The sequence below is a fragment of the Hypomesus nipponensis genome, chromosome 21 (assembly GCF_054491055.1).
Source record: "Hypomesus nipponensis isolate SF chromosome 21, ASM5449105v1, whole genome shotgun sequence".
NCBI lineage: Eukaryota > Metazoa > Chordata > Actinopteri > Osmeriformes > Osmeridae > Hypomesus > Hypomesus nipponensis.
In genome coordinates this window covers 7,976,376-7,996,848 of record NC_140381.1, presented here as the reverse complement: position 1 = coordinate 7,996,848, position 20,473 = coordinate 7,976,376, and the positions used below count along the sequence as shown (strand labels likewise).

The 20,473-nt window shown below is 47.4% G+C and overlaps 1 protein-coding gene across 6 annotated transcripts; it reads right to left on the bottom strand.

Annotated features, from left to right (window-relative positions):
* Window positions 1-61: 61 nt before the first annotated feature.
* Window positions 62-19,413, bottom strand: pik3r6 (phosphoinositide-3-kinase regulatory subunit 6). 6 transcript variants are annotated; one of them, XM_084685758.1, is made up of 21 exons: window positions 19,321-19,413; window positions 11,971-12,057; window positions 11,564-11,665; window positions 10,486-10,577; window positions 10,308-10,376; window positions 9,729-9,861; window positions 9,390-9,459; window positions 8,862-9,048; window positions 7,997-8,144; window positions 7,077-7,163; window positions 6,280-6,763; window positions 5,802-5,901; window positions 4,971-5,093; window positions 4,077-4,187; window positions 3,687-3,789; window positions 3,285-3,355; window positions 3,012-3,102; window positions 2,596-2,648; window positions 2,356-2,462; window positions 1,703-1,906; window positions 62-1,621 (listed from the first exon to the last, which is right to left on the bottom strand). In XM_084685758.1, exons 2-20 carry the CDS (start codon window positions 11,981-11,983, stop codon window positions 1,750-1,752), a joined length of 2,301 nt encoding a protein of 766 aa, XP_084541884.1. In that variant the 5' UTR covers window positions 11,984-12,057; window positions 19,321-19,413; the 3' UTR covers window positions 62-1,621; window positions 1,703-1,749. The 6 variants fall into 6 exon arrangements, with proteins under 6 accessions (XP_084541884.1, XP_084541881.1, XP_084541885.1 ...); XM_084685755.1 differs by having other exon boundaries at window positions 62-1,906; XM_084685759.1 differs by having other exon boundaries at window positions 62-1,906; window positions 4,077-4,184.
* Between the last annotated feature and the right edge of the window lie 1,060 nt (window positions 19,414-20,473).

Sequence of the window (20,473 nt, the reverse complement as noted above, 5' to 3'; positions counted from 1 at the left end):
AACCAATCGAGTCTGAGTTCCTCACATTTAAACTATTTTTATGTAAAATATACACTGTAAATATGCAAACTATGTTTATGTACACAATATGAAACAAATCATTACAATAACAATTATATGCCTAACAAGGCATTGACAGAATAAAAAATAGTGTGCAAATTGATCACTAACAGATACAGTCTCAACGCTTTCTCTGATTACAGCTCCACAAACACTTGGAAGACATGCTTAAAATCATACAAGAAATTCAAATTAATCAATGTACTCAAATATCCACATTAAGTGTTATACATTAGAGACCATGGATAAGGAATCAGTTCATCTCCTGCATTGTATCCCTGCATTAGGCCATCATCCGTTAAAGGCTGTTCTGATCATCCCAAACCACAAAACCATACAAAGAATGGATCGTTCAGAAAAGCGGCTTCGTAACTGCAAGTCTGTCAATGACTGTCAGATACGTTTCTGGATGCATTTACAAGAATCAGTCTCTTTCAGCTCGAGACTTATTAGAAATAAACTTTCTTCAAAGCGTTAACCACCTTCTGACACATTACCCGTTACGGGTGTCGACAGCAGAAAGCTGTGTGGTTTAGCTTTGTATAGCTTTACAGGATATTGCACCTTTCATAAGCATTGAGGGGTCAAATGAGCTAGAAAGTGAAAGCCCAGCTGTATGGGGTCCCAGCTTGTATGACTGTGCATGTGTGAGTCACATGGCATGCATATCACATCTAAGAAAAGGACCAATCTAGAAGGAACATTACTTGAACTGAAGGTTCTTGACAGTGTTTTGGATTTCACTTGACTAAAGTCATTTGATATATTGTTGTTCCATGTAAACCCGAGGCACTTGTCTGACGATGGGTTCAAAGGGGTTAAGACAGTTTGCTGTTCCTACAGTACCATTCAAATGAATCAATACACTGCCCATGAACTTCTTTCGTCCAATCAAGCTCAGCTAGGAAGGTCCGTCACACCACTGGTGCTTGCTGATACAGCACTAACACTTGGAAAAAGCAGGTAGTGTGTTTACGTGAAAACAAGTGGGTGAGTTAGCTCATTAGACTAAAGCCTGGTCATGATAACTCATTCCCTAGACCTGCTATAGCCCACTGAACTAAAGCCTAGAATTCTGACCTGGGAGCTTACTAAATGAAGGTACACTATCTCACCAATAGCATTGGTTAATCTCAGGTACATTTGCATAAGGTAGGAGATAAACTTGTTCTACGAGGAAGGCTGTATGATCTATTTACCTCCTTGCAGGCACTTAAGTCAGGTGGCCCACCCTTATCTTGGACATTTTGTTTCGTAATATGAATCTCCTGCCAAGTTTCAAACACGCCACATATTTAATTGTGTAACTCCTTCCGAGAACAATCACCATAAATGCACCCGACCACGCATACCTTTTCTTTTAAATGTTACTATAGTCACACCACAGGCATGACACACCCTTTTTGACTATGAAGATGTTGGATTTTCCCACGTCATCACTGTTCAGCAGTCAAGAAGAATGCTCCGGAAGCCTGGTTGGCCTCTGAGCTGGATCAGTTCGGTAGAATCCAGGGTTACTTGCGGAAGCGATTTACCGCGGCCCTTGTCCACGTCAACAACACTGAACCACAAAGATCAAGGTTAAGTAAAGGACAGAGGTAAATCAAGCAACCAATTGCCAGATTGTACAGATGGTCCCAACCTCTTAGTCTCTGCACAGACGAGTCCGCCCAGATCAAGTGGGCAGTGTCAGTTGATGATTCCAGCGAAGGTGTTGATAGGTAGAGGGAGTCCCTTGTTCATGTACTTGCTTAATCCAGCCTCCGTGTCTTCTCCCAGACAGAACCTGGATCTCATGGTCTTCTGGACGCAGTACCCAGGGTCAAGGCAGGGGGTGACCTCTATGCTGAAGATGAAAACGCACACACAGTTGAGGGTGTGACCCATTGAATGGCCTGTGTGTTTGTTAGACGTCGGGGCGAATAAGAACGAACAGTTGTTAACGAGATAAGTGCCTTAACGAGCCTTCGGGTAAACAAGTCCACAAACGAAAGCAACACTGATCACCATAACAACCACAGTTTGGCCTTCACCTGCTGCTTTGACAGACCAAGCTGTACAGCCAAACTATTTGCATACACAGGTCATCTACACAGAGGGGTTACGATGTGTCTGACCTTAAAATATGTCTAGAATCTGCCCTTTTTTGTAATAGTTCTATTGATTTTACAGGACTGTGAGAGACTAAATCATGCACACACCCTATTTGATACATATCAGCATTTGCAAATACACTGAAGACGTTTTGACCAAGGTCAGTGTAGGCTTGCAACCACCAAAAAGCCGTAAACTCACCTTTGAACATCTTTGTAGGTCCTGCGAGAGTCCTTGTCCAGGATGACCGAGAAGGCTCTCCTTTCAAGAGCTCTTATTTTAATGTTGCAGGTGCGTATCTTGTACTCCTGGTCACGGCATTGGAAAGAGTGGTTGATTCGACAGCGATTTCGATGACAAATCCTTAATGAGGTGGACCATACGTTTCACACATGGAACCCTCAGAGGAGAACAGAAGCGTGCGTCGTTGTCCTAACTTACCGTGCCGTGCTTTGGTTTGGTCTCACAGAAATTCACGGTCAGACAGTTCAAATCTGGGAACAGCAGGGGATAACACAGTGGATGTTTTACCAGAAAAGACAACGTTACATGTTTAGAAGATGAAGACAACGTTACATGTTTAGAAGATGAAGACAACGTTACATGTTTAGAAGATGAAGACAACGTTACATGTTTAGAAGATGAAGACAACGTTACATGTTTAGAAGATCAAGACAACGTTACATGTTTAGAAGATGAAGACAACGTTACATGTTTAGAAGATGAAGACAACGTTACATGTTTAGAAGATGAAGACAACGTTACATGTTTAGAAGATGAAGACAACGACTCGGATCCTGTGTAGGAACTACAACTCGTGAAAAAAAAACGGGAAATGAGGAGCCGGGTAATGTCACCTTCGGTTTCGTTGGAAGGTATGGCGCTGATCTGAGCTCCTGCAGTCCTGAGGGACACGCCCCTGTCCACGTCTCGTCCACTCAACGTCACCTGAGGGGAGGGGGGGGGGCAGTAATGAGACATTAGGATGCCAGAGAAACACACACACGTAAACACACAAAAAACTGGGAGGTGTACAACAAGCTTTTCATCGTACCGGGTGTGAACCTGGGTTACGGGTTCCTCCGAACCTTAGAGTTGGAAGAGGAAAAATGATGTCCGGCTCTACTCACCTGTCTGTAGTTGATGGAGACGATAGCCCCGCATAGGTCTCCAGTGTTTTTCCTCTGCTTGATCGTCATGTCTGAGGGGAAACAAGGGATTAGAGGAGGGCTCAGAACGTTCATTACATGTAGTCATTTAGCAGACGCTCTTATCCAGAGCGACTTCCAGTACAGGGACATTCCCCCAAAGGGAATGTAGGGTGACACAACGTCATTTGACACGACAAACCGGCAACCTTCTGATTAATAGCCCGATTCCCTAACCGCTCAGCCATCTGACCCCCCTACATATTCATACAGAAGCATTCGCGTAGACTACAGCGTGTGGACACTCAGGTGACACGCACATGTACATCCACACAAACAACAAACACAAAAAACACACTCAACAACACACGGCACAACACAAACCTCTTAGAGTGGCTGCGGGCAGTTTAAGCTCAGGGAACTCCATCGCCAGGTGGGAGAGGAACACGTCCTCCACCGGCTCCTTAGTGAGGTTAGAGAAGGTCATCTGGAGGAGGGAGGAAGGGTACAGAAATAGGTCGCAACCAACCCACTCAGAAACACTTCAGTCTGACGTGATCGTGACCGACACGTTCTGACTCCTCCTCGCGTTCAAAAGGTATTGCTCTCAGACACTAGGTGACAGCAGTAGCTTAGCCAGGAACTAAAAGTTCCTTTTATCAGACCAACATCTACAGCAGGGCACTCTTAGTCCAGCATTGGTCTTACTGAAACCTGTGCCCAGTAAAGCAGTTCCTGTGGACTCTCAACGCTTAACGGTTCAGTTCTGCCCACCTTGACAAAGTAGATGGTGAAATACACTGGCTGCAGCCCCGTTCGGACGTAATAGGATATGACATCAGACAGGAAGGGACTTGGTTCCGTCTGCTTGCTGCTGCTGGACTGCTGGAGAAGAAGGAGCAGATTAAGAAGATGGCGACGGAGATTACGGAGATTAAGAGGCAGAAGAAGACACGGAAGAAAGAGAACCGAAAGACGGAAAAAAAGATCTTGAAAATATGAACACTACATTTACATTTAGTCATTTAGCAGACGCTCTTATCCATAGCGACTTACAGTAAGTACAGGGACATTCCCCCTGAGGCAAGTAGGGTGAGTGCCTTGCCCAGGGACACAACATCATTTGGCAGGGCCCGGGAATCGAACCAACAACCTTCTGATTAATAGTCCAACTCCCTAACCGCTCAGCCATCTGACCCATTTAGCACAGCTGGGAATCGAACCGGCAACCTTCTGATTGGTAGCCCGATTCCCTAGCCGCTCAGCCATCTGACCCCCTAAAGACAAGCATGAAAGTAAATGCTACTTCTACGTCTAGCGTTTTCCTTCCCTAACAGTTGCTGACGAGGCGTCAGAGAGCAGGTGTATATACCGTATGTTCATGCTTGTATCCTGTCAAAATGGTGGTTTCAATGAAAACATAGATCTACATCCGTGAGCATGCAGCAACACAAGCTATTTTGTAACTTCCTGTCTCTCTGCCTGTTACGCAAGACCCCAAGCGACTCTTCTAGAGATATGAGGTGTCAACTGAGGGCTTCCAATATGTTGCACGCATGGTCACAGTTGCGCTCATTTCTGGCACAGTCACTGTTGCATGTTTCACTTCATTATAAATGAAATGCCTAAATCAGATGACAAATGTTGTGTTTGGAATTAGAGACGTACCATTTTGGCAAGTTTGGGGATCATCGACCCCAGACTCTTGATGTTGCATTCGTACCAAGGGTCGACCATTCCCAGGTAGGAACCAACAGCGCAGGGGTTTTGCCCAGCAGGAGAAAGGTTTTCCTGAAAACAGGATCAAAAGGTGCATGTTGAGTCATGCAACGCAGAAAGAGGAAGACATTCACTGACGTTGATGAGGGAGTTTTAGCCGGGAATCTTCCTCATGTTTCAATCGACTGTTTTGTCCTACCTGTGGCAACACATAACGTCACCAATAAAACACGACACCAGGGGGGTATTCCAGAAAGTATGTTATGTGACATACCCGGGTAACTTAGCTCCCCAGCTGACACCCAGCGTTGTAGCAACATTGCCAGTAGGATGCTGCAACATTCTGAATCAGCTGGTGGGTTAACTTACCCGGTTATAATGCATAACCTGCTTTCTCAAATTCCCCCCAGTTAATGTCAGTCTGTTATGTTCTGCAAACCTTGTAACCAGGGGTCGGGCATCACATAAGCCTGTCCAATGTGCTCTATGCAATCTCAAGACTTATCTCACAGATCTCACACCCCCTCCTCCTCAATAGCACCTCTATATCCTATTTCAGCGTTGGTTATCAGGAGTGATGACTATCACAGAGGAAGTGAACCTCATAGTGTCAGATAGCAAAGACATGGTGGTTTTGAGGGCATGGGCGGGTTGCGTAACATGGTGTGTTGGAGAGATGTCGTGTTGGATAACATGATGGGTTGGATCACATGATGGGTTGGATGGGCGGGTTGGATGGGCGGGTTGGATGGGCGGGTTGGATGGCGTGGGGTTTCTCACTCTGCCAGAGGACGTGGATGTGGGCTCCTCGCTGACCGGGATGTAGTAGAACTGGAGGTTGACTTTCATGGTGAGAAACAGGCGCCTCGCTTCTCGTTTCCTTCAGAGAGAAACCAGTCATTAGGAAATGCTCTGCACGGGTGGCGGGATTGACTTGTCGCACCAACACGGTTTGGGATGTGACTCATTTGACACCTTGGTCATAGTTCCCATTCTGCTTTGCGTCATGGTTCGGATTCACCTTGTGCTTCTCAAGTTCAATGGAGCACTGAGCAAGCTAGATATTGGTTTATTGTCATTTATTCACTGAGTCACACAGAGACGTCTTTTGGTCTATTGTTAGTATATTTTCGGGAAAAAAAAGAAGTTTCATTGTCACATTGTTCTAATTGTGGCTATGAGAAAGTATTTATCAAAGCAATGGAACTTACTGCACAACGACACAAAACGACACTACCCAAATCCCCCCGTTTCTCACCTGAGGAAGTAGAAGGCCTTAGCCAGCCTCCCCAGCGCCCTGTCGTCCCCCATCACCACGATCCGAGCCGTGAAGTTCTTCTGATGCTTGGGGAAGGGGGTGGCACTGCTCCCCGCCCTCCTCTGCAGCGTGCTTCCTCCCCCTTCTCCTCCCCCTCCTCCCTCCCTTCTTCCCCCAGGAGCCCCCGGGGCTTCCAGGGAGTCCTGCATCAGCGCCATGCTGTCCGTCACCGAGGGCCTCATCTTAATCCCGCCCCTCCGCGACAGCCTGCTCTGCTCGAGCTCCCCCGGCCCACCGGGGGGCTCCACCGTCGGGTCGGCCCCGGGCAGGTCCCGCTCGATGCCGCTGTCGGTGGACATGATGGAGTGGCGGGGCATCTCCGAGGGGGTGAGGTCGCTAGGAAGGTCGCAGAACTCAAAGTCCTGGCCGAGGGAGAACTGCTCCGACATGCTGCTGGAGCGAACGCACTTAGCCAGCTCTCGCCCTGTCAGGGGGGGGGGGAAACAAACATGGCCGTCACGGACAAATCAAGACAAATCCTATGTGTGAAAAACACAGAAGTCCTGTCAAACGTAATACTGGGCTAAGTGGGCGCTTTTATCTTCATCAAGTGTCTCTTTGGGCTTGTGCACCCTTCAAAAGGACCCTTCAGTTTACCGAACCAGCCGAAACAATCTAAAAAAGAAACCCCGTTCTCCAACCACAGGCCAATATTCAGCCCCCTGCGTCTTGTGAGCGAGCAAAGTGTGGCCGTTTACAAGACAATGACAGACACCCCTGGGCTGTTAGCTACTCACAGATATCCTCCTCATCCTGCCACAGGTGGAAACTCATCTGCGGGTTTGGAAGCGGGCTGTCACACACTCTGCCAGAGGACAATGGCTCTATACAAGGAAAGAGGAAGACCTCAAATGTCACAATGAGTCCAAACAAGCCCGTCTTCGCTTCCTGGACTGTGGAATGATTGGGATTTCCTGGGAACATGTTTGTAAACTAATCAATAGAACTAGTCATTGGATACATACTAGTTTACATTTACATTTACATATTTAGCAAACGCTCTTATCCAGAGCGACTTACAGCAAGTACAGGGACATTCCCAGACGCAAGTAGGGTGAAGTGCCTTGTCCAATGACACAATGTCATTTTTCTGTATAGCCGGGAATCGAACCGGCAACCTTCCGATTAGTAGCTCAATTCCCTAACCGCTCAGCCATCTGATTCAGTGATTCACAGCCAATTGCACTCTCGTTACTTTATATTCTATTTTATTGCAGACTGTAAAGGTTTTGTTAGTATTTTGTTGTAAATGTATATATATATATATATATTTTTTTTTTTTACATTTCTTACTTTTTATATTTAAAGACTTCACATACTTTTCGAATTCCTATATGTTTACTGTATGCACCGAGCCACCAAAGTAAATTCCTTGTCATGTAAACTACTTGGTTATTAAACTGTATTCTGATTCTGATGATCGTGTTTATTTGTCAGGCTGAATAGATGTTCAGGGTGAGGAGAAAGTACTGGGTCAAAGTCCCTTGTGATGACGACAGGGAGAGCTCCACCTATATCCAGCCTCAACTCAGTAGATTCAATTAATAACACACCTTCAGATCAATTCAAATCCATACATGTGTATCCACTCGTTGTATAGTACAGTGTAGTGTAGTACAGTATAGTATGTGTCCACAGTAGATCCTCTGTACTGTACCTAAGCTGGAGGCTGTGACCATCTCCTTGTAGAGCTGCTCCAGCCTCTCCTTCAACTGCCCCCCCTCGGTCCTAGTGCCCTCTTCCACGTTCTGCTCCAGAGACGCCACCACCTCCTGGAAGTATGGCTCAACGTCCTGGCCCAAGTCCTGTGCACACACACACACACACATATCAGGGAGGGGGCATTCAGACCCCCACACACACACACACCCACACACACACACACAGGAAAACAAGCACACACATACACGGTCTATGAATAGCAAGGAGGTGAGAGGTCAGAGGTGTCCAGACAAACACGTCTGAGTGTCTGGATGTCCTGTGGAGATGCTAGGTGTTGTAGTAGGACCTGCGCCAAGACACACGGCTTCCAGCTCTGGAAACAACTACAGTCCTGACTGAAGTTTACTGAGAAGGCCCTGGGTAATCCTAGTGGACCTTTAGTTTGGGTCATTGGACCACATAGGATCACCTCAACAAAGCAATCATACAATACAGTAAATACCACCGTCGATGTTTAGAGGAAAGCGTATTCGCATACAAACAATCACAAATTTAGCGCGTATAATTCAGTGAGAAAGCAAAAGATGCAGAAGCAAAATGGATGTTGTAGAAAGGTAATGACATAACTCCACTGAGCTATTCAAACCACATTGCGAACCAACCACAACCGTAGCCAAAACATGATGAATCTACTTCTCATCCGGGCATGGGCCAAACCCCATCGACCACCTAATGGAAGTGAGAGAGGCTTGTTTTTTGTGAACCGAAACTTAACGGACACGTAGCCGTCAAAAGACAGACATGTGAAAGACGCAAAGCGTGGAAAAAAGACCGCCCCCCTCCCCCCTGCCGGGGTTTACCTTCAGAGCCTGGACGAGGGAGGGGCCGTGGCACCGCTCGGCTCCCAGAGAGGCCTGGATGGCGTGCTGCACCACGCTGCACATGTGCTCCAGCGGGCCCAGAAACCCCCCGGGCCCCTCGATGTCCCCTCGCAGGCCCTGGCCCAGGGGCCCGGAGAACACGGCCGGGTCCGCAAACACAAACACCCTGGGGAAACGATAGGAAGAGTGTTGGCTGTAGCTGAAATACCTGTGGTGTTATACCCACAATTTGACCGCAGACTGGGCGACCTCTATGAAACTCTGTAATAGAGTCAACAAAGTGAAGTATACCAGTAAACACCCCGGGAAATTATAGAACATGATGTAATGTACCTCAATGTGCTTGAATAAATGGGCTTTACTGTAGACTGACTCAATGACTTGCATGAGACTCTACCAAGCAGTTATGAGAGTCAAGTAGCTTACAAAGTTCCATCACACAGTTTATACAGAATCATACATGTTTGAGTGAGTTAGCTCTATGCTATGTAATGCTGGGTTCCTCACCTCTCCTGACATGGATAATATTCATTCTTCAGGCTCTGTTCAGCGACCACCATCCTCTGGTACATGAGACCTGCGGATGAAACAGGTTTTTACACCTCACAAGTCAATAACAGAACTCATTTATATCTATATATTTTCACCGGTTTTAGACACAACACTTTCTACCTTTGTTGAAGTGTGCTTTTACAGCCAAGCGTTGTTTTACACAAAGGCGACAAATACAAATACTGACACGGTACAATCTATGTTGACCGTAAGTCCCTTCCATTCTGTATGTACTGGACGCCCGGGGCGGTGCTCTGCACCAGGGGACAGCCCCGACGCTGTGGCCCCGCTCACCTGGTCTGTAGCGTTCAGTCTTCATGCGTCGGGTGTAGCTCAGCCCCACGGTGCAGTAGGGCTGGGGCAGGGTCAGCAGGCGCTTGCAGAAGTCGTACACCCTCTTGGCGAGGTCGTCTGGGATGTGGGCCGACTGCAACCACACGCACGCAAAAAAAAACCACATCACGCAGCCGACGCGAGTACAGTCAATAAACAGGCGGGCGAGCACAAATATTTGGGTGCATGGGCGTACGCATGCCCAAGCACGAACAAGGACACACACACACACCAGAGATCCCCCCCCCCACCGTCAGTAAATCATCCCCGCGCTCCAAAACCAAACCCACAGAATGACGGCTCAATGCCGACGTGCATAAACCGACACGGATTTACGAGTCCAAATGGTAAACTTGGCTGTCCAACTGCTATAGTTCACTCATCCATCGAGCTAAATCTAATAAGGCTCATTAGTTAAGGATAAACTGGTTGAGTCATTGTATTGACTGGAAGGAAATATTCCATGACAGTAAATAGAAGACTAACAAAACCAGCTCAGATATCAGGATGTCACGGTGAAAGGAGAGTAACACACCATACCTGTATAACAGCATAGATGAGCGTGTGGAGCAATGGAATGATGTGTTGCCTGCAGTCAACTCTTTCAGCCTGAAAACACGCACACAATGTCAGTTTATCTTTCAGACAAGGGGTGTATTGTTTTGGCTGGGCCATTGAGGTAAGGAGCAGGTGAACAGGTCTCAGGAGGACGACTTACCCTCTCTAGCTCCTTAATGACGACTCTCACCAGAGTCAGACTGTTGAAATGGTTGTTCTGCACCTTCTTGTGCAGTGTCCATCTCAGCATCCCTGCACACAAACAGACACCGCTCAATGTTTCCACAGACGTGGGACTGAACATTCAGGCTGACTCAGTGTTTTTTTCCCACACAGCATCATTACGTCGCACGGCGAATCAACCGCGGTTGATAACTAGAGTAAATATTTGTCGCCGATTGCTCCTGTGGGCTGCTAGTATCACTTCAACCTCACACGGTTTTCCAGCCAGCTAAGAAGTGAGAGGGTGTCAACTTTCAGCTTTGCTCAGACAGTGAAGCAGAAGTGGACCTCTCTGCATAGTTTAAGTGGGCATCCCACACATATGTGGGCTAATACCTTCACATTTACATTAGAATTAGTCATTTGGCAGATGCTCTTATCCAGAGCGACTTACAATAAGTACAGGGACATTCCCCCGAGGCAAGTAGGGTGAAGTGCCTTGCCCAAGGACACAACATCATTTGGCACAACCGGGAATCGAACTGGCGACCTTCAGATGACTAGCCCGATTCCCTAACCGCTCAGCCACCTGACAAGTAGGGTGAAGTGCCTTGCCCAAGGACACAACATCATTTGGCACAACCGGGAATCGAACTGGCGACCTTCAGATGACTAGCCCGATTCCCTAACCGCTCAGCCACCTGACAAGTAGGGTGAAGTGCCTTGCCCAAGGACACAACATCATTTGGCACAACCGGGAATCGAACTGGCGACCTTCAGATGACTAGCCCGATTCCCTAACCGCTCAGCCACCTGACAAGTAGGGTGAAGTGCCTTGCCCAAGGACACAACATCATTTGGCACAACCGGGAATCGAACTGGCGACCTTCAGATGACTAGCCCGATTCCCTAACCGCTCAGCCACCTGACTCCGTTTGACATTTACTCATTGATGTTAAATACAGCCAGAGTGTAAAGTAAGGCAGGTCAAACGTGTTCCCACACTGTAGCATTCTGCTTCCCCCTAATGAACAGCACCAACAACTGTCTTTAGCCCCCGGGTCAGAGGAAGGCACCTTTGTTGACCACGGTGGAGGCGTGCTGGTCGTCCAACTCTCTGAGGACGGCCTGGACACTGCGGTAGATGTCCGACTCCAAGGCCATTGGAGCGCAGCATCCTGAGGGGTCCGGGGTGTCAGGGGTCAAAGGTCGAGGGGGGAAAGGGGGATACAGGGAGTTCAGTTTGTATCTCGGTTCACAGTGAATGTATTGGTGTGCAGGATACACGCACGCAAAATATGACTTTATCATGGCAAGTGACTACCCCATAGTTACACATTAGGATGGGATGAGCATATTATGGAACTGGGTTATGGCAGAGTAAGATCACAAATACTGTAGTTAAGTGAGTGTGTGCTTGTGAGTGTGTGCGCATGTGCTCTTGTGAGAATGTGTGTGTGTGCGTGATTGTGAGCGTGCTAACCTGCAGGCTCCATGCTGGCTGCAGGAGCTATCTCAGAGGGTCGCGTCGCTCGTGTCTGCTATACATTCTGGGGCCACGGTCTCACCACTGCAGACAGGAAGAGGAAACAGTGTCAAGCAAACAACCGATCGTGTGGGTAAAAGGTTAGTCGGACTTCAGTGAAAGACGATACAAATGTGTTAAGGCACGCACACAGACACACACAGATATGGCGTGCCAGCAGGTCCCACCAGTGATCAAACACACCAGCTTCTGACGAGCCCGATATGATCGCTGATCTGTTTTACACTCTCGTTCATCACCCACAACACAGTAGCAGTCTCGCTTGCACTCGTCGGGCCTGACTACGTTATAGTGAGGACTCATTCTCACACCTGAATGCATGGAGGAGGATAAGGAGTAGGAGCGATACTGTGCAATTGCAATCAATCATATACGAATCATAAACTAGACTGGTCAAACCGTATTTAGGTTCTACGGTATGGATGATGTACGGAATCCAACCTGAACTTAGTCCATGTCCAAAAGAAGGATGTGTTTTTCCACCAACTTCCACTGCAATTGCTAATTGTGAGAAAGCTAGACCACACTATATCAACCAAACACAACATACTCAGCTGGCTGTGGAAATCCTTTATGGAATGACAATCTCCAATAAGCAATGACAGGAATGGCCAAATCTGACCAAAATCCAAAACAGCATTCATACAGAAACCGTCAAGAGACCATCCATTATGTTGCCGCTTAAAAAAACAAATGAGAAAATAGGAACTTCCCAGTTTCCGAGCCGACTGTTAGCCTACAAACACTTAGCTATGCAGTTTATACCCCCCCCCCCCACACACACACACACACACACACGTGCGTATGCACCTACCTACTTCTTCCCTCTAAATGTGTCTTTTCTCCAGCTGTTCCTGCTGACGGTTAACGATCCTAAACACTAGTTTTGTGCGTGCTCAACTAGTAGGCCTACCCAGGCCAAGCGGACTCAATATGAGCAAAGGAAACTTCCTCTAACTGTAAAGGATGGCACTGACAGCTGGAGCCAGCGCTAGGGCTGGGGCGGGCGGGGGGGAGGGGGGGCATGTTTGGAGGCGGGGGGCATCCGGATTGCAACTCGTTTCTAACGCGTAAAATATTCCACTTGTGGTGTTCTGGGCCGGACACTACCTATGTATAATCATAGAAGGGTGCCCACATTTGAACTTTTTCCTTATGTTGATGGCTCTCTCTCTCACTCACACACACACATGAAGCATGAACACAGAGTCAGAGACAGAAGGAGGAAGTGACGCGGTTTGGTAAATGGCACATGAACCCTGCGACGCCGTCGTCAAACATACTGTATCAACTAGGATGCCTCAGCCACTCACTTGTGCTCAGTGTGAGCACAAGTTCCCTGACAGGTCGCCTTCCACTCTCCCTTTTCAACCGCTCTGGAACTAGCTCTAAACCCCATTTTCTTTTACCGAAGAAATATCTCCCCACCCTTATTGAGACCATTTATCTCTCTATAAAATCTAATGATTTGGCCATGTTTCACTCGGCGTCTAGCAGTCCCACTGAAAGAAATGTAACACCGACATTTTGCGGAGGGGAGGAACTGACACACTTCCTGCCTGTTTGAGGGGGTGTAACATTCACAACCACAAGTTATATTTAGTTTGGAGCCCGACATATATAAATAAAATCATAAAAGACCACTTTGATTCTTTGCGAGAGCTTATAGCATGTCCATGCAACCCAACAGAGAAAAGGCATGGAACCACTCAACAGATGGTCTGTGATTTAGAATGGGCATGAATGAATGAACGATTATCTACTTTCAGAAAAAAGTGGTGTGAAAGATAACAGCGAGAGAACTGATAAGAGAAGTGAAAGAATTCAAATTGACCGGAGCTCTTGTTTGCTTCGCTAGGTGATTGTTTGTCCCGCTATCTAAATGACCCAACCCACTTATGGTAAAGGCCTCCCACTCCTGTAGTCTGTCCTCACACCCACACGCAGTACTGTGCACACACACACACACACACACACTCACACACTCCACCTACCAACATTCCTAACACACACTCTATTGCATGGACACACACTGTATGGACAGACATTTAAAACTGCACGGTTCACATATTTAACATTTACATTACACATTTTAGGTTGAACTTCCGTGATAAAAGGAGGAGACACTTGAGGCAACAAAGTCATCAAATAAACAGTTATCTTGCCAGTTCATCTTGGCAGTGTAGGGTTCCGAGACAGAGACGAAAGTCAGTGAATAAATATAGCTTGGACATTTGGCTAGTATGCATTTGGCAGCAGAACCACATACTAATGCTGGAGACAAGGGGAACTGACCCCATCACAGCTCAGCAGATTTACACTCCAATTTCCGTGTACGTTCTGGTTCTCAGATTCCTCCACAGGTTGAATCCATACAGAGTCTCTGTTAACAGTCCAAATGGCAAAACATCCACCCCACGTTCTTTTTCAGCCCGACCTCCCGTGCGGGTGAGGGGTGAATCGAACCTGTGTCAGACCGCGCTCTTCTTCTGAAACGAGAAGATTTGCGACTGCACATGGGTCTCCCATACAGTGTACGAGGGGGGAAACTCAAGTTGTTTTCCCACCCACACAGCTTTGATAAAAGGATGTGCAACTACTCAGTAATCATTGTTCCACTGAAGCGTAGAAGCAAAGTCTCCGTCTTAATTTGTGCTTCCCTGATTTTTGTTTTTACTTGGTAGGATTACGACTGCAGTTCCAACCAGGAAAGGAGAGGGCTATTTTGAATGATGGGTCTGTGATCTTTGAGACGTTCCCATTCAGAAGCTCTAGACAGGTGTAAAGGGAACTGCAGGCCCGGGCTGTGGTTTTGCATCGGGTCATCGGGGTTCTGGTAAGGTGGCCCTGCACAACGTCTGCAAACAATGCGGACGAGAGAAAACAAGGGGGGCCTCACTTCCGCACCGGCACACCACGGACGCCTCTGAAAACAGGAAGGGCCCGGCAGTGGGGTGGAAACGGCCGTGTGTCCTGGGCCTAGCCCTGGTGGGAGGATGGGGTGGGGGTGGTGTGTGTGTGTGTGTGTGTGAGAGGGGTTGGACTGGAAATCCCCGACTTGGGACAGCGTCGTACAGTGACAACACTGTAGCTCACAAGGCCTACCTGGAAAAACGACAGTGACAAACTTTTCAGTGAACACTATGCCGACACTATTCGCAGAAAGCCACTTACTTGAGAATGTGTGGTTTCATGAGGTCAGGGCAGTGTCACTTCATGACATGGCAAAAAATAAACTAACAAAATATTGTGTTCTAAAGCAAGCAAACTTTATAATACATAATTATAGAATCATCCATCACCTTGCATTAACGACAAAGATGTCCAAAACTACCTCCAAGTGGCAGAAAACCCTGCAAACAAACAAAAAACAACCGCGTCTTTCATGTTAGGGGAATATCCATCAAGGATATTTCCGGGACTTGCTGTAAAACCTGAACAATATGAGGAAGTTCAAGAGAAATCAGTCTGCGGTCGTTAAGTCTTTCTACCTGGCCAAAGCAGAGTGGAGGAGGAGAGAGGGGGTGAAGGGACGCCTGGAACAACGAAGCTGGTGGGAGACTCGAGCCCCAGTGTCCATCAGGAGGATCGGAAGAGAAGGAGCAAGGGAAGGAGGAAGAGAGGGAGCAAGAGAGGGAGGAAGAGAGGGAGCAAGAGAGGGAGGAAGAGAGGGAGCAAGAGAGGGAGGAAGAGAGGGAGCAAGAGAGGGAGGAAGAGAGGGAGCAAGAGAGGGAGGTAGAGAGGGAGGAAGAGAGGGAGCAAGAGAGGGAGGAAGAGAGGGAGCAAGAGAGGGAGGAAGAGAGGGAGCAAGAGAGGGAGGAAGAGAGGGAGCAAGAGAGGGAGGAAGAGAGGGAGCAAGAGAGGGAGGTAGAGAGGGAGGAAGAGAGGGAGCAAGAGAGGGAGGAAGAGAGGGAGGAAGAGAGGGAGGAAGGGAAGGAGGAAGAGAGGGAGGAAGAGAGGGAGCAAGAGAGGGAGGTAGAGAGGGAGGAAGAGAGGGAGGAAGAGAGGGAGGTAGAGAGGGAGGAAGAGAGGGAGGAAGAGAGGGAGGAAGGGAAGGAGGAAGAGAGGGAGGTAGAGAGGGAGCAAGAGAGGGAGGTAGAGAGGGAGGAAGAGAGGGAGCAAGGGAAGGAGGAAGAGAGGGAGCAAGAGACGGAGGTAGAGAGGGAGGAAGAGAGGGAGCAAGAGAGGGAGGAAGAGAGGGAGGAAGAGAGGGAGTAAGAGAGGGAGGTAGAGAGGGAGCAAGAGAGGGAGGTAGAGAGGGAGGAAGAGAGGGAGCAAGGGAAGGAGGAAGAGAGGGAGCAAGAGACGGAGGTAGAGAGGGAGGAAGAGAGGGAGCAAGAGAGGGAGGAAGAGAGGGAGGAAGAGAGGGAGGAAGAGAGGGAGGAAGGGAAGGAGGAAGAGAGGGAGGAAGAGACGGAGGTAGAGAGGGAGGAAGAGAGGGAGCAAGGGAAGGAGGAAGAGAGGGAGCAAGAGACGGAGGTAGAGAGGGAGGAAGAGAGGGAGCAAGAGAGGGAGGAAGAGAGGGAGGAAGAGAGGGAGGAAGAGAGGGAGGAAGGGAAGGAGGAAGAGAGGGAGGAAGAGAGGGAGGAAGAGAAGGAGGAAGAGAGGGAGGAAAGAGGGAGGAAGAGAGGGAGGAAGAGAGGGAGGAAGAGAGGGAGGAAGAGAGTGAGGAAGAGAGGGAGGAAGAGAGGGAGGAAGAGAGGGAGGAAGAGAGTGAGGAAGAGAGGGAGGTAGAGAGGGAGGAAGAGAGGGAGGTAGAGAGGGAGGAAGAGAGGGAGGTAGAGAGGGAGGTAGACCCAGGGGTCCCGTGGGGGGCTCCCTGTGGTGTAAACAGGGTCAGGCGTCTTGAGAGGGTCAGCTGGGGAGCTGATCCCCCTTGGAAAGTAGCCTGGGGTCTCAGGGGCAGTCTGGGGTGTCCCAGATTCACAGCAGACTGACAGACAGACACACACACACACACATATACAGTGCTGTTCACCTTCTGCTCACCTACGAAACCTAACTAAGCACATCCTATTCTGAAGGAATGTACTGTATGGCACAGTAAAAATGCGTATGATTCATGGCCAAGGCATGGCTGCACACCACAATTACCCAAATACCACAGCACCAGGACAGCTGGCCTAACCAACTGGTTCCCATCACAATGGTGTTGGATTCAGATTGATTAAAGTGTAGTAGATAGACAATGGACTGGGTAAAAAGTACCACAGGATTCTCGCAAGTGAACACTGAACCTTTTATCACAGAGATTAAGAACTGTGATTTTCCTTTTGACGTTCCTTCACTATTCCAGGAAGCACATGCAGTCTTATTCCAGTACACCGAGCTGAAGGACCTGTTGTCATAGCTGCAGTAAAGGCCCATGAGACAGCTCAGTAAGAGGTCTGTGGAAGGGTTGTATGGAACGTCACCTGACCATGGACGCCATTTCTTTTTTTCTTTGCCATTGAGTTGAGTGTAACTGAATTTAATCTCCAGTTTAAAATACTGTTTCTTGTTTCCTCATGCAAGGTTGCAAGTGAGTGAAACAGTCAAGATATCGCAACTGTTCCGGGACATTCTAACACATACTTGCATGTAAACTTCAAGGAATGCATGGTTAGCCATGGAGATATGCAAAATATTCTAGTGACGTAGGCAGTCATGTCAAGACCCAAAACCACTACTTTATTATTGTAGAACAAAGACTTAAGTCAGGTAGTTCGCTGTTATGAGAAATATCCTCTTTTGGGACAGGATACGGTTTATCCAGTGCATCATAGAGAAGTTGACCACACACACACACATTTGGCAGACTAAAGGCCCCGCCACAGTGGAGACAGCCTCCTGAGTAGTCGCAAGCACACGACCATGCCAAGAAGTGTGACCATTTTTTTTTCCTATTCCTCCTTAAGGCAAACACGAGGGTGGTGTCTGCACTAAGCAAAGTTTAAGTGCTTTCTGTGGTTGTCTGTGTCTCCGAATATGCCTGATGCCCAGACTGGTAGGGTTAGGGCTGTTTAGTCATTTCAAGCGTCTGGAAAATGAAATCACAAAATGTCTTGGTGATTAATTAATATAGAACTGCTAGCCTCACCAGATAATGTCCTCCAAGAGAGTCTGATGTGTATGTCAGAGAGAAAGAAAGAGAGAGAGAGAGAGAGAGAGAGAGAGAGAGAGAGAGAGAGAGAGAGAGAGAGAGAGAGAGAGAGAGAGAGAGAGAGAGAGAGAGAAAGAGACACAGAGAGAGACAGACAGACAGACAGAGAGAACAAACAAAATAAAAAAGAAAGATAGAAAAAGGAAGAGAGAAACGACAGACGGAAACAGAGACAACATACAACTGATTAAACACAATCTGCCAGGACCAGACACTGACAGGAGGCAGGCTAGCATTTGAATGAACTGAATACTGCAGTTGCCCTAAACCTAAACACATTTGTACAACTGTTGGTTAGTAACTGTAAAGTAGTTGGGTGAATGTGTTAACATGCAAACATGTCCAACAGTCTACAATTTCACCCCCCCCCCCCCCCCCCCCATCAGGAAACACTCATGTACAACAAGGAAGGGCTGGTAAACTCCAGCTGTACTTTAGGTTCCGATAGACAAAACACACTTTTACGACAGACAAAACTTAAATCAGATACCTAATTGTTATCAAATTGTTCAGAATCTGAATCAGGTCTATTGCCAAGTAAGTTTACACATACGAGCAATTTTCTTTGGTAGGTGGTGCATAACAATGAACATGGTAAGCATCCATATAATAATAAAATAAAGAAAGTTAAAACAACTACCCTACTGTTGAAATTGTTTTAGAGTTTAATTAAGTCATGTTGAGAAATGGGCAGTGCAGGTCTACAGTCTACGAAGTTTCAGTTATCTTATCAAGACTGAGAAGGTTTGACAGTTTTACACAATCTGTGCCACACAGTTCACTCGCAGGTAAAAACAACGTGAGCCTCGTCTACATTATAATGTCACAAAACCGTGATCTTTGAATCGTATTGAGATGCAGCCTACGTGATCGTTTTGTAAGATCTAAAAACTCGTGATAGGCTATAAACTCACTTTATTTTCCAAAGTCGCGCGTTAATCAAATGGCCTATTCATGCGTGCAATAACAGTCTAGGGATTTGTACATCTAAATCCCGACTACATCGGGGGTACATTGGCCAGTTAAATAACCACCATAAACCGCCTCATAAACTCATACACATTCCTAAAATAAATCCACATAGGCTACTTAAGTAAAGATTACGTTAGCATTTACAATGAACTTTTAACTATCAATATGCTCACCTGTTGTTGCGGTGTGCACAGCTCTGCATAAATAACTTTCAATAGCGTGCAGAGAAGGACTGCGTCGCAGTGAAGTTCGTCTGCAGTTGTGACATTTGCTACTGAAGTGACACACGGGAGGCAGCAGTGTCGCAACGCCCTCTAAGAAATTCTGACGTCATCGAAAATTCATTCAACCCAATAAATCACATCTCTACCATATCTGATTTGTTTGATTTTGTTATACCCGTGATGCAGCTGGTGATTAATGTAGGTGAGTTGTATTGAGTGTTGGTATTATTGGAGTTATTGGAGTGTTGGCTTATTTGGAGTTTGTGCGTGTTAGCATGAACTGCTATTTTGTCTGATGGACTTGCATTTCAAGTATCTCTCAAGTAGGCTATTTCACTTTAAAATACATCATGATCATAACAAAATTGTGACGAATTTATTTGTTGACGAAGGGCACCATGCACTCAGTTATCATAACATAATTTGAGAGCGGAGTGAGCGTTCAATATGGCGAACAACGAACGGGTTTAATATCGGCGAACATGTTTGAATTCTTGCAAACCCCTCATCCAATCAATGTCACGAACAGGACAAGTCCTTGGGTCATTAGGTGCGTTCGAGTTCATGCAGCGCCGGCGTCGTCTGCAACCGCCTGCAGCCGCCTGCAGCCGCCTGCAGCCTGGCAGCCAATGGCATTCTCAGCTTCAAGCCAGCCGGCTGTCGGCGCCGCCGGTGCTGCATGAAGTCGATTACACCTATTATCATTAGGCGAACACCTGCCACATTTTCCAACTTTATCCAATGCCCTGCTGGGTGGTGGACTACCCCCCCGCCCCCCGCCCCCCGCCCCCCTAGTGCCCACATTGTCGTAAAAACGTTGCAAAAGTACCCCCTGGAGTGGCAAAAAATAGAGCCAGTTGGCACATGGGAAAAAATGCTCGAGTGCCCTTTAGCATAGCCCTTCATGCAATGTATTATGATGACGTGCTAACTAGAACAAGAAAATTCAATATCATGTCTTAATGAGTGCCCTTTTAGTGAAGTAAATGCATTGCAGTGCCCTATAAGGTGCCCTTACAATGAATTGAAAAGGGTGCTGTTATGAAGTGCAAGAAAATAAGATGCTTTGCCTTGCAATGTGCCCTCTAGGGCATGTTTTCCT